Source organism: Taudactylus pleione, unplaced genomic scaffold (genome assembly GCF_031769625.1).
Source record: "Taudactylus pleione unplaced genomic scaffold, aTauple2 ptg000391l, whole genome shotgun sequence".
NCBI classification, from domain to species: domain Eukaryota; kingdom Metazoa; phylum Chordata; class Amphibia; order Anura; family Myobatrachidae; genus Taudactylus; species Taudactylus pleione.
The window spans coordinates 13,719,224-13,733,307 of NW_028284792.1; the positions used below are offsets into that span (position 1 = coordinate 13,719,224).

At 39.1% G+C, this 14,084-nt stretch overlaps 1 protein-coding gene across 3 annotated transcripts in view; it reads right to left on the reverse strand.

The window, feature by feature from the left end:
• LIMS1 (LIM zinc finger domain containing 1) overlaps positions 1-14,084 on the reverse strand; it is a 110,452-nt gene that overhangs the window by 35,479 nt on the left and 60,889 nt on the right. The window contains exon 1 of one of the 3 annotated variants that reach the window (XM_088445976.1): positions 4,337-4,697. The exons of 1 other annotated variant lie outside the window; for it this stretch is intronic. In XM_088445976.1, the coding sequence (XP_088302102.1) occupies positions 4,337-4,443 (107 nt within the window). In that variant the 5' untranslated portion in view covers positions 4,444-4,697. Of the gene's footprint in view, positions 1-4,336; positions 4,707-14,084 lie in introns of those variants that run through there. One more of the 3 variants, XM_088445975.1, reaches the window with a different exon arrangement.

Here is a 14,084-nt window from a genome sequence, read left to right on the forward strand (position 1 = left end):
CGCAGAATGCGCATGTGCAAAAAGCCGCAGCTAATAGGATAACGCGATACGCATTGTTGGTGAAAAGTTTGCACAAGTGTAAACTTTTCGCAGCTAATTGAAGAAGGCTGCTAGACTATATCCTCTCAGCAGATGTAAAAAAAATAAATAAATAAAATATTTGTATACCACATAAACTGTACAGTTGGTACCCATTACATGAATGTCCATACCAAAACATTTGCCTCAATGCTGTAGAGTCATCCTGCTTAAGGAATGGCATCACTAGGATCATTACAAACGTAATATCAATGCTATCAACTTGCATCTGTTTTTTTCCTACAGCTGAAAAAATTAGCTATGAAAAGTAAAATCAATAAGTTAACAAGAATCTGAAATGGCTGCTCCAGCTGTATATCATATCTAAAAACAGTGTCAGTAAGTGCGGGTTCTCTTATGTGGAAACAAACCAGCTATCCTGTTCTGAAGCAGAAAATAACTTATTTTCATGCAGAGGTGAGTTTGGCAGAATGATTTTCTACCTATCACTTTAATGATCACTTCCTACCTTCATTCCCCTCCACACATCAGAACAATTCCTGTGTCACATGCAGATTCTCCACTGACACAATCCAATGAATGAACAAGGTCAATGCCTCCAATAAGATCAGTGCACTTATCTCCTGCTGCTGTGACCAATCTGATGATCCAATTGGATAAAAGCGGTTCTATCCCCAAATGCAAGGACATTCTGCGTAAGCAGGAGCTGAAGTTTTAATATAATAAAAGGCTCATACTCTAGTCACATGCAAATGTACATTATTGTGGCTGTTCTGTGGTTTAGGTGCCTATCGAGAAGTGATAACCCCTTTCTGCAGCCTTTTCACTGGAAAAGGATAGCATGGCTTCTCTATATTTACCAAGAGCCACTTATGAAGGAATGCAATTTGAGTTTGTGCTAAACACAACGCCACCCCAGGGTGGCATTATGGCTACCTGCATGCCGCCGGAGAGGACAAACATAAGAGAAGTCACCTCTACACAGACCACGCACCTCCCCTGTCCAGTGCTATAATTGTGCTAGCATTGAGTTATAGCACATTCTTTATTTTTTGTCATGATTTACGTATTTTTATTAATAAATTATCTTTTACATTAAGCTAAATAGATCCTCGTCGTTAAATTGACTAAGCACATTTCTAATTATAAAGCAAGAACTCTTTAAACATGCAACTTTGGAACCAACAGGGTGCCCTGCGTCCAATTATTATATAACTGACCAGCACTGCAGAGGGGGGATATCTGGACCAGTTTGTAATCAGCAAATTCAGTGGATGGTACTTGGTCTGATGCATGGGTTCTTAATACAGAGTTAATACTACTGTATTTGTGCATACATCTAGTCTGTCATGCTGACTGGGAATGCACCTTTTGGCTTGGGCATGTACCGGTACTGTTACAAGGATGCAGGATGGGAATATACCACATTGCTGAAGTTGGTAACTGCCGGTAGAGGGCGTTTTGATGCTGGGAATTACAGATAGCCATACACACTGATATGGTCACACAGTTTCTTAATACAGCTGTTATTCTAAACTGTTTAATGTGGAAACTACAAGGTGTTGTGTAGACAAAAATACGGGTAACTTTTAAATGTGCTTTGGTAGACACAGTGCTCCAAATTACAGAGAAACGTCTTACTCCATATATTCTACCAAATAATGTACACACTTGTGGACAAAATAGTTTTAAAATGTAAAGCTTAAGGTGCGTACACACGTAACAATTTTTTGAACGATTTAACTAAAATGACGACGTTATCGTTAAATCATTTAAAAAAATCGTTCATTTTTTGGGGTGAACGATGAACAATAATCGTTCATGCGTGCTCCAGTTTGTAGTTTATCGTCCATTCTGACTGTCCAACAAACGATTTTCATTCAGAAAATCGTTCATGTTGTACAGAATGAACGATGTGCATTCACTGTATGCATTAAAAAATCATTCATTAAAGTCGTTCACAAAATCGTTCATTAATATAGTAACCAACGATTTTTGTAAACTATTTTCGTTCATTTTTCAAGGGAAAATCTGAACGAAAATCGTTGGTTACCAACATCGTTATGTGTGTACGCACCTTTAGAGGTGGTGTAGTGATGTAGTGTTAATGAAACTGTCTAAAATAAATCAGTAAAACACAAATATGAAAAACCTAAATCTGCCGTTTTTTGAAGACATTTTTAAAATATGACTTTCTTTCTGTGTCACTGCAGTTTTGCAGGAACAAGTTACTAAAGGCCACCCAGGATTTCTGGTTGATATTTTCAGGCATAACGCAGACAGAGAGGTGAGCCGTACCGTAGCTACAGTCAACCGTGCCCCAACTATCATCTCTCTCTCAAAGTCACTAAGGATGTCCTTTGCTTACTCAGAAACAGCAAACGTTTTAAAATGTCATATCCCTCATTTACTCAAATGTTTCCTGTTCCTTTTTTACCAGTATATAATCAGTCACTTAAATAACGTCACCAAGGAAACAAAACACTCAAGTGTTGTAAATCAGTAAAATGCAGCACTACTCATACATAGGATGCCAAACAACACAGGGCATTGGATATTGTTATATATCAGTAAAGAATCATTGTCTTCCTAAAGATAACTATGGACAGAAAAGTAGCTGAAAGAAACTAGACAGAAGAAAACATTATATGTCAAGAATGATTAAGCACAGCCACACACACACACACACACACACACACACACACACGCTACTCAATATCCGGTTTCCCACATACCACCAGTAGTTACACAAAATAGAAACTTTTTCATCTGATCATCAAACTGACCAACAGGCTATTGTAGTATATTAAGAAACCCTATAAATTATGCTGTAAAACATTAAAATGTTAATGTACTACAAAATGTAGGAGGGCCCCAGAAAACACAGTACAAAAGAGAAGAAAAACCTAACTTTAAAATAAAAGCCTACTGATAGTCTTTAGCTTCTCATATTGTATGAAAGCACCAGAAAGTAGAGAACCAGATACTCTGGGTTAGGGGAGTATTCAGCGTGCGACATTCAGGTGAATTTTTGTCACACAATCTGGGACAAGGGGGCATATGTATCAAAGCTTGAAGTGAGATACAATTGTGAAATATATATCACCAACCAATCAGCTCCAAACTATCATTTCTTAAACACAGCCTGCAAAATGTAAGTTAGAAGCTGATTGGTTGGTGATATAGATCTCACAATTTTATCTCACGTCAAGCTTTGATACATATGCCCCAAGGTCTTTGTAGCGGTACACAGGAAGGTGGGCAAAACTTTCTTGTTACTGATATGTAATGCTTTTATGAGGACACAGGTGGGTGCAATCAGCACCTGGTTTATTTTGTGCCGACAATAGTTGCAAGTCTTTAATAACAAAATTGCATAACTTTTGGATACATTTGTCAGAGTCTGTGTTACAGTATACATTAGAACTGTGATAGGCAATACACATCTAACCTTTGAACGGCCTGCACGTTACCCTTAATCTCGATATGTAATTAAAACAATACATTTACTCAAAGAAACATCTGTAATATATGTTATAACATATAAGCAGACATTTTAGACAAGATTTGAAGGCAATAAACAAACAAATGTTACAATATTGCAGGAAGAAGTTGGGGTCACAGGTGTAGGCTCGGAGGGCCGCCAGTTGCCCATCACTGCAGTAGAAGCTACAATTGCAATTAAAAGCGCACCACAGACTGGCAAACTAGGTTACAGAGATCAGTCCTGGTTGCTACCTGCCCATTACATGTTACAGTAGTTCTACCACATTCTTCTCTCTAAAGCCCTTCAGTCAGCACAGCCAGCCTGTGTGTGTGGAACAGATAGGAACACAAACAAGATCCAACATGCACCAGGATAGCAATACACAGAGGAGGACCTGGGCAGCAGTGGGGGTCAGAGATACACCACATTCCTAACTTTCCACTAACACCTCAGTGCTGGACATGTATGTACAGAAGAGAGAGCAAGTGATAGAAAACAAACTGCAAAGCTACAGACATCAGCCTGGTATTACTGACACAGCTGTATAACTCATCCACCACTCATTTATTTAGGACAACAAAAAGCCAGCAATGTAAAAACTATACATTAAACTGCTGTTTCCCGCTGTACTCTTGCTTATTACAACATGAAAACATTTACAAATACTCTATACCAATTAGCATGAATAAAACTAGGTTTTGTCTGATAATCTTTTCTGCATAAATAAAGAAAAAAGTCTGACTGTTCTCTGCATTGCTCAAATACAATGGATAAGCCAGAAATGAGCAGGTGGGGTAACTAGGGACTCACCTCAGCTTGTCTGCATGGATGCCATTAAGCCCCACACTGTCAGGACGCTCCTTTCTCCTCCTGTACAGGTCTGACTGGGACAACGCTTTCAGCTGCAATGCGCTCATTATTTGGTTTTTTTAAACAAAAAATGTGATGTGTCTATAGAAAAAAAAAAAAAAAGCCTGGAGTAGCCTGCAGACAGCGGCGTCTGCCTACACCTGCAGTGTTACTGTACTGCCTGCCCTGAGAGGCTCCAGCAGCAGCTTCCTGTTCCTCACTAGCACACACCCTATGTAACACGGCCACTCCGGTATGCTCTCCTTATCGCAGCCCTACACACCTATGGGGCCGGTCTAGGATGAGAGACGGCTATTTGGCTGGAGGCGGGGTTGCTGGCTCTTTTGTCCTCTGAGACTCTGTGTAGTGTGTACACAGTGTCATTGTTGTGCTAAGTGGACAGGCACCCACACACCATAATGTCACATCTATGCCTCAGAGTATGCTGATCGCACGCAGCTGCCAGGCTACACACAACACATCTAGCACTGTGTGATCCACGCAATTTCCGTGCAGAGCTTATGTACTGTAGCTAGAGGAAAGGTGAATGTACTGTGGTAAAGTGAATGTCATCCATGCAAAATCTTTTGAACACAAGACTAACAATCTCATGTAGTCATGTAAGCAATATTAAATAAACATTTTTTTTTATATAACATTAATTTGCAAGTACATGTACATGTTTGCACCGTTTAAAGCAGACATATAACTAGGTTATAGCATATTGCTTTATTACCCTGACATTATTAACATCATTTTAACAACCACTTCTGTGAATTTGGCTCACAGTGCCTTTTGCACTATGTAGTTAGAAATAATAAAAAATGCTTCCTTCTCATCCTGTTTCCCCAGTGACAGTTTATCTCTTTTACCCTAAAAAGTACTACAGTGAACTCATGCAATGTTATATAAATTAATTATACTACAGCAAGTTTATTTCATAGATCACTGATATATCCTATGTCTAACTGGGTTGGGTAGGTAATTCATCATGTTGACTCACATATTGTGTTCATAATATTAATGTTGACCATGTCAACATACATCATGATGATATGTCTACATACTCGTTTTGTTCTGGGTGCTCCAGTGTTTACTTACCTGTTCCAGATGGCTTCAGTGGCGTCTTCCGTGTCCTGGTGGTCATGTGTCTGACGTCCGGGTCAGACCTCCTATCCTCCGGCATTTGGGTATTTCTCCCCTAATCAAGAAACCTAATCCTTACCTATCCCCACAGCCTAATCCTAACCCTCCTGCCCGCTGGCTAACCCTAATGTCACCATTCTGACAATGTTAACATTTCACCTGTCGACATTCTGAGAATGTCGACACATTGTGGACATAACTGTCAACATGTAGACTACATCCAGTATAACTATATGGCTGGCTTGCTCTTGTGCAAATGCCTGCAATTGTGACACAATCTTTCAGCACTTTCACAGAAAAAGTCTCTAACAGATCACTTGCTTCAGGCTTTCTTCTGCCTACTTTGGTGGAATGTCCAAAACGCTCCCAAATTAGAGGGGAGCACCCCTAGTTAGAAAGGAAAAATAGGTAAGTATATTATTTTCTACATACTGTATATCCCTGTGTGATGTTAAAGGTTTACCAAGTACCATCTAAAATATATTTTTGAATGTACGCAGTTTAAAGGGCACTAAGCATAAACAATGTCTTAAAATACACCTTTATCCTTTTGCAATATCATTAACAAATGCAATGTTGGTTTGAGTTCATTTTTAATAGACAGAAGTATCTCTTAATCTGGGAACACACTACACGATGTGTGTACCCAGCGATGGCACAATACATCTGTTCACACTGCATGATGCAGTGGATGACGGCAGCAATGTGTTGTTCCATGCTGCATTTAACATCATGACATCATGGCGTCATTCATCACTTCATCCCATCTGCAATGCGATGAATGATCCGCAGGCATGTGCGATCAACTGTACACACTATGCAATACGCGCAACATATCACCCCAATTTGCGTAACAATATTTTGTGCAATGGATCGCATAGTATGTACCCAAGCTTTAGGGTTCACCTATTATATGCTGAGTACATATGATCAGTACTATAAGAGCAGTTACAGGTGGTCTCACAGCACGGTCAGAGGGTACTGCTGCAAGTGTAAAGCCAGGTACACACTGACTAAATAATATGTTGTCCGATCCATGTACCCACTATGTCGCAGACGATGCGCGCTCCCGCGCGTAGTCAGCTACATCCTCCGTCGGCCCTGCATGCAGTTCTGACAGGCGATATCGTTAGCAGGAGTCATGCTGCCAAATGCAACATGGACCCTGCTGTCATTCCGTCCCTGCCGGCATAGTCAAGTGTGTATGCACTTGCCAATGCCGGCACCCCCGCCTAGTGTGTACCGGCCATTACACTTCCTTCATGAAAGATCTGGGTATTCATAAAAAAAATTGAGACTTATTTTTACTAAAAATAAAAACTATTAATTGAATACTAATCTGTATGAGCCTTAGCTCTGAAATATTGTTTCAATTACCATTTATTAAACTCGAGAATTAATAAAGATATGCTAAAATGAAAAACACCATTGTTTTTCTTCTAAAATTCTGCGTCTAAGTGCAAATGGGGATATCAGAAAACATGCGCTGCTCTGTGTACTTTGCTGCCATTGGGGATGGAATGTACCTAGTGTCCCCTTAGTACATCATGCAATAGATAAAGAAAATGATGTATCCCTGGCGCTACTTAATATACAGTGAACCAAAATAAAAATTTAAATAAAATCCCTTTTGCTGGGACAAAATGTTTTAATTTAGATAATAATGGAAAAAAGGAATTCTGAACCCGTCGGAACCCTATGAATAAAACACAAACAGAGCACATATACAAGTATATGTAATATACTAAACTGCTGTGCACAGTATATTTATAAAAATGCTACTTTCTGCATCTGTTTGATATGTCACATGTCTTCCTTCACAATTAAAAACTTAGAATTGCATCCAAGATGGCCGACTTGAAGATGGCCGTCATACTGGTAACATACCCAAAAATGTTTTCCCCCACTCCCATATATGTGTAGACACTGGATTAAATATCCTTACTCATTTCCTTTTTATAAGGGTGTTTCAACACTTATGGACCACCCTGTACATATAAATCCAACTCTGAGCTTGAATGAAGTATAGACCAAGAGAAATGGGAAATATGTTATTACATAAGAGTGATTGCATAAGAAGTGATTTCATAACTGCTCTGAAAATTATATGAAAAAAACATATATGGGGTGACGTGGTCTACATGAAATGCATTGGTTGGCCACTCTGCCTGCTTTGGAACCTGCTCATTAGGATTGGATGTTCCTACACAAACACACACACACACACACACACACACACACACACACACGTGACCTCACATGCAGTCTGGACGCAAACGCTGCAGCAGTGATACTGTAAAGTATTGGTTTATATGCTGCTCTTACAAAAAAAATGCTCTTTCATTTGTTTTGCATTCGTTTTATTTGAATTTTCATTGAACAGAATTTAAAGAACTATTTTTACATGCATGAAGGACTTCTTTATTTTAGGATTGCAAATGTATACGGGGATTGGAAGATTTATGGGCTAAAGTATACACAGATTCAGATAAGCTCTTTCTATTATTAACGTATGCATGATTACTTTTGCTTATTATACATGGTGGTCTCACATAATCACACTATTAGCTCTCGCTCTCTTTTTCCTTTGTCTGTGTCTTGCTCCCTTTTTGGTTAAGGACCATCAAAAAGAAGAAACTTTTTTTTGTATTTTTATTTACTTATTGCTGTTTATCATTATGTATTTTATAAATGCATTATTTGACCCTGATCATTATTCAGTGATATTTAGGTCCAAGTTTCAGTATTTGTTTTTATTAATTATAACAAACAAAAATAGAGATGCACACAGAATTACATATACACAGATTGAACCGTTATAACATTGATAAAGTGGGCAGCAGTGTCATAGTGGTTAGCTCTAATAAGGGACTTATTAGAGTGGTGATTGTATATTCTCCCCATATTTGCATGGGTTTCCCCTCACTCAAAAATACTGGTAGGTTAATTGGATTCTGATTAAAAAAAAAAACAAGCAACAACTTGTGTGCTTCTACAGCCATGGCCAAAAGTTTTCGGAATGACACAAGTATTGGTTTTCACAAAGTTTGCTGCTTCAGTGTTTTTAGACCTTTGTCAGATGTTACACTTAAGTAAAATTACAAGCATTTCATAAGTGTCAAAAGCTTTTATTGATAATTACATTAAGTTTATGCAAAGAGTCAATATATACAGTGTTGACCCTTCTTTTTGAAGACCCATGCTGTCAATCAACTTCTGGGCCACATACTGACTGATGGATGCCCATTATTGCCTAATCAATGCTTGGAGTTTGTCAGAATTTGTGGGGTTTTGTTTGTCCACCCACCTCTTGAGGATTGACCACAAGTTATCAATGGGATTAAGGTCTAGGGAGTTTCCTGGCCATGGACCCAAAATTTCGATGTTTTGTTCCGCGAGCTACTTCGTTATCACTTTTGCCTTATGGCAAGGTGCTCCATCATGCTGGAAAAGCCATTGTTCATCACCAAACTGTTCTTGGATGGTTGGGAGAAGTTGCTCTTGGAGGATGTTTTGGTACCATTCTTTATTCATGGCTGTGTTCTTAAGCAAAATTGTGAGTGAGCCCATTCCCTTGGCTGAGAAGCAACCCCATACATGAATGGTCTCAGGATGCTTTACTGTTGGCATGACACAGGACTGATGGTAGCGCTCACCTTTCCTTCTCCGGACAACCGTTTTTCTCGATGCCCCAAACAATCTGAAAGGGGATTCATCAGAGTAAATAACTTTACCCCAGTCCTCAGCAGTCCAATCCGTGTACCTTTTGCAGAATATCAGTCTGTCCCTGATGTTTTTCCTGGAGAGAACTGGCTTATTTGCTGCCCTTCTTGACACCAGGCCATCCTCCAAAAGTCTACACCTCACTGTGCGTGAAGATCCTGCAGCTGAATCAACTTTAGGAGACGTCCTGGCGCTAGTTGGACGTTTTTGGGCTTCCTGAAGCCTTCTTCACAACTATAGAACCTCTCCTTGAAGTTCTTAATGATCCGATAAATGGTTGATTTAGGTGCAATCTTACTAGCAGCAATATCCTTGCCTGTGAAGCCCTTTTTGCGTGCAAAGAAATTATGACTGCACGTGTTTCCTTGCAGGTAACCATGGTTAACAGAGGAAGAACAATTATTTCAAGCTCCACCCCCTTTTTAAAGCTTCCAGTCTGTTATTCTAACTCAATCAGCATGACAGAGTGATCTCCAGCCTTGTCCTCGTCAATACTCCCACCTGTGTTAACGAGAGACTCACTGACATGTCAGCTGGTCCTTTTGTGGCAGGGCTGAAATGCAGTGGAAATGTTGTTTTTGGGATTTAAGTTCATTGTCATTGCAAAGAGGGACTTTCAATTAACTGCAATTCATCTGATCACTCTTAATGACATTCTGGAGTATATGCAAATTGCCATCATAAAAACTGAAGCAGCAGACTTTGTGAAAACCAATACTTGTGTCATTCTCAAAACATTTGGCCATGGCTGTATGTTGGAGAATTCACTCCAACAGGGCCTGATGCTATGTATGTAAAGCTGATATGAAAGAGATATATCCTCTGTACAGCACTGCATAATACGGTGGCATTATATAGATAATAATGTAAAAACAATTTACTTTATGTGATTTAACTCAGGCCTATATCTTATTAGCCTCGATAAAGCTATAGCTTGTCGCACAATCATTTCACATATCGCGTCTATGCGTGCTCTCCTATTCACACAAATTGCAAAAGTTGCGATGTGGCATTCGCACGATAATTCTTGCTGGTTTTACCTGTGATAAGTACAAGTGAAAATAGGGAAATCTGCCTGTACCAAAAGAAAGGCAAACAGTATAGAAGTGCATTAGTGGCCATAATAAAAGTCTTTGGGGTTCGTAAAATGTGTCAAATGGCTGATTTATGCATATTTCTAAAATAGTCAAATAATGATAGAAAGCAAGTGTTTTTTGTGTTATTTTTAAATTGGGTTTGCATAAAAAGAGCTTCTAATTTGTGTCATTTACAGCCACTTTTTTTTTTTTTTAAAAACCTTCAAAATATGCCTCACCTACCTGCAATCTTAAAAACACCTGTCCCATTCATATAGCCGCTCCATATACCTGTCCAATATAAATTAATCATGCTGCCAAGCGTTAGACCAGTGATAAGGCAAACCTGATACACTTTGGGGGCTGCATTAGGCAGCCGACTAACCTTCCAAAGGGCCGCACATTACTCTAAAGGTGCGTACACACTAGACAATATTTTGCACAATTTGGCCGATTCAGACGCATCGGAACGATAAATGGTGCAGTGCCCACTAACTATAACGATCCCGATGCGCGGTCGTGCAGGTCGTTTGTCGTATCCTTAGATTTTGCCTACATGCAGTAACATCTGGCAATCTCGTTAACGAGATTAAGGTCGTTGGTCAGATCATTTGTCAGATTGCACAGTTTATGCAAGATATCGTTTGTCCGGGAGTGTCGGGGAGTTCAAAGGGAAATAGTTGACACCTTTAATCTCAGTAATTAAGTTAAATACATACAGTCTATAGTAGAGACACCTGTCTATAATAACATATTAGCAGACTTTTAAACAACATTACAAGTTACAACACACATTTATGACAACAAAGCAGGAAGGAGTTGGGGGTTGCAAGTGAAGGATCGGAGGGCTGAATGCAGCCCCAGGGCCGTCTGTTGACCATCACTGGGTTAGACCATAATAAATGAGACTCATGAACATGAGAAGTTTGACTAATACTTCTTTTCTACCTAAAAATCTGTGTCCGACCTGGGTTTTCAAACATAGTTCCAACCCAGGTCAGACACCGCTTACACAGCACCATCAGTCTGGGTTATTCTCAGGTCAGCCCCGTTCACACTGAACCTGGGTCTTCCCTGCTAAACTTGTGAGGTCATAAAAAGTGGAAGGTGACTGCTCCACAACCACCAATCTGCTCATTTTAGGCATGACATAGGTCAGATAACCCGGGTTGCGCTGTTTACACTGCACCATTACCCAGGTCCATCCTGGGTCCGACCCTAGTAGCTACCTGGGTTGGATTGCTAGGTCACTTGACCCGGGTTATTTTCAGGGACCATTTTACACTGAGCTGCGACCCGGGTAGACCCAGCAATAACCCGGGTTTTTGCTCTGGTGTAAAAGGGGTATTAGAGTGCTGCATAAAGAACACTTACTTCCCCACACCGACAGCCAGCTTCCAAGTGTTATGTTTATTAAAAGACCAGAGGATAGCGAGACCGAGGCTAACCAAATACTTCTGCTTTATTACGTTGGCATATGTTGTTGTAATTACAATTCATCCTCTTCTGGTGACAATTATTCAGAGGCTATGACAATCTTCCTGCCTCAACAAGGTCACTGTCTGTATTGCCTGGTGAGCTTCAGTCACGTGATGTAACTGTTGTTAGATGATGAGGCATGATGTACGTTCATGATAATCAGCAAGTGTGGAGTTTGTCATCAATGAGTTTATTGTGTGCGTGGGAGACTTTATTGTCTTACTATACATGACTTACTGTATTCAGTATCAAAACTGCATTAAGGACTAAAAGTTATAGTACTTAATGTAGTGATAAGTGTTACAAGCACCACAATTGCCATCACTTTTATTATTAACTTGACTGATATCTGATGTATCTATTATTAACTTGACTGATATCTGATGCATCTATTATTAACTTGACTAATTCCTCTTATATTAAGTTAGGAGTCAGGCAAAATATAACACTGAAGCTATTATTGTACATTTCTTGCACTACCGCAGCGGCTTGTCATTTTCTGTTGCAAATAATACGTAGTTACAGTGTTTCTGGTAAGCTGCATGTGGTGTCTATAGAGTAGAGGAAAACAAATGTCATGTTTCTGAAACAGTTTAAAACAGAATACTAGTTTTATTGACTTTTTAAGTGTACCCTTATGCCCACTATGCACACAGGCCTGGAGGACAACATGGTCCAGCTATTAGACTGCTATGATTATTTAGCACTGTTCTTGTCGGGTGCATTAAATGTTAATGCTTTCCAGCTAGACAAGTGCTAACAATCAATCATTGTGGTGAAATGGCTGCAAACTGGAATGCTGAAGTGAATAGGGAATGCTGCACTCTCAGGGTATTTATCACAGAAAAATGCAGGGAGTGGTTTCGCAGGGACAGAGCATTCTCACAAGCTTTGTCCCTACATGTGATATTTCATACATCCTTGTGATGTATTCAAATATCACATTGTGAATTTGGGCGAATTTATCACATCCATCCTCTTCTGAGATGCCCCCTAGAGTTTAACAAGTGAATTACCAAATACTATTAGTATTGCTGGTAATGTTACAGTGACCTTATACTACAATCATTTATCTGCATCTGGCGCATGAAGCCTGTACTGCCATATCACTACACAGAAACCAATGACCAACAAGGAAACTGAACAGTAATCGGTTTCATATTTAAAAAAAAAAAAAAACTGCCTATGATTTTATTTTACAATTACTATGCTATTTTATTGGATCACAATGCAGTGCTTCCTTTGTTCATCATACTAACAGGGTGATATAATATCCCTACGATCAGAGAAAACCTAGCTTGGAGACCACCGAAACATATAATGGGGAATTCAACATGGTATAAAAGAGGAATACTACCTTTATTAATGAGAACATCAAGACTTGTAGTGAGCAAATGAGTGTCCAGCAATGTGTGATATACAAAAGCTGCATACTCTGTGTCTACAATCACATCAATACAGATCTTACATTGTGTATAGTACTATACACTGGTCTCTGCAAGCTGGAATGAAGCAAAAACAGGAAGGTGCTGGTTTTAATTTATTTGTAATTAAGGGAGAAATTAAACTAATTAATGAGCTGTTAGTTATTAAAAGATTGTACATTGGATTTTTGCAAATTTCCGTTTCTCTTGTACTCCTTATTCAGCATATACATGGACATCATCTCAGAACTTTTTTTTTGATACTGGAAATTTTTTTTCAGTAAATGGTTTTATATTGTTTAGACAACAATGCTGGAGTAGGTCTGTATGCTTAAAATAGTGTCCTTTTCGGATTATGGCCAACTACAGTGTCCACTTCTGTTCAGTAACATAGAAGTTCTTTTCAATATCTGGCTTTACGTTGAATGCAACAACTACACAGTGCCAGGAAGTGATTCTAGAGTCACAATAACATCTACCCAACCTCAGCACAGAAAACTGCATACACAATGGGCGATATATATTGGGCGTTTAATTGAACAAAGTGCTTGTTTACAATATCTGTAGGGGAATTCAATATGGAGCGAAAACTCTGTTTTTGCGTTAATATCGCACCTATGACGTCATTATCGCAGGTTTTAGTTTTACACCGTATTCAATTTCAAAGACTTTTCGCAGGTTCGAAAAGTCTTTGAAAAAAAACAGGGATAACTTTTCACCACTGAATAGGTGGCGAAAAAAAGTGCAGAATTGGGGTTTAGGGGTGCAGGCTTAAAAAAAAAAAAAAAATAGCCTGCACCCCATGGAATTAAATTTTATAAAGAACTGTGTCAAAAAATAAATAAATAAATAAATAGGGAC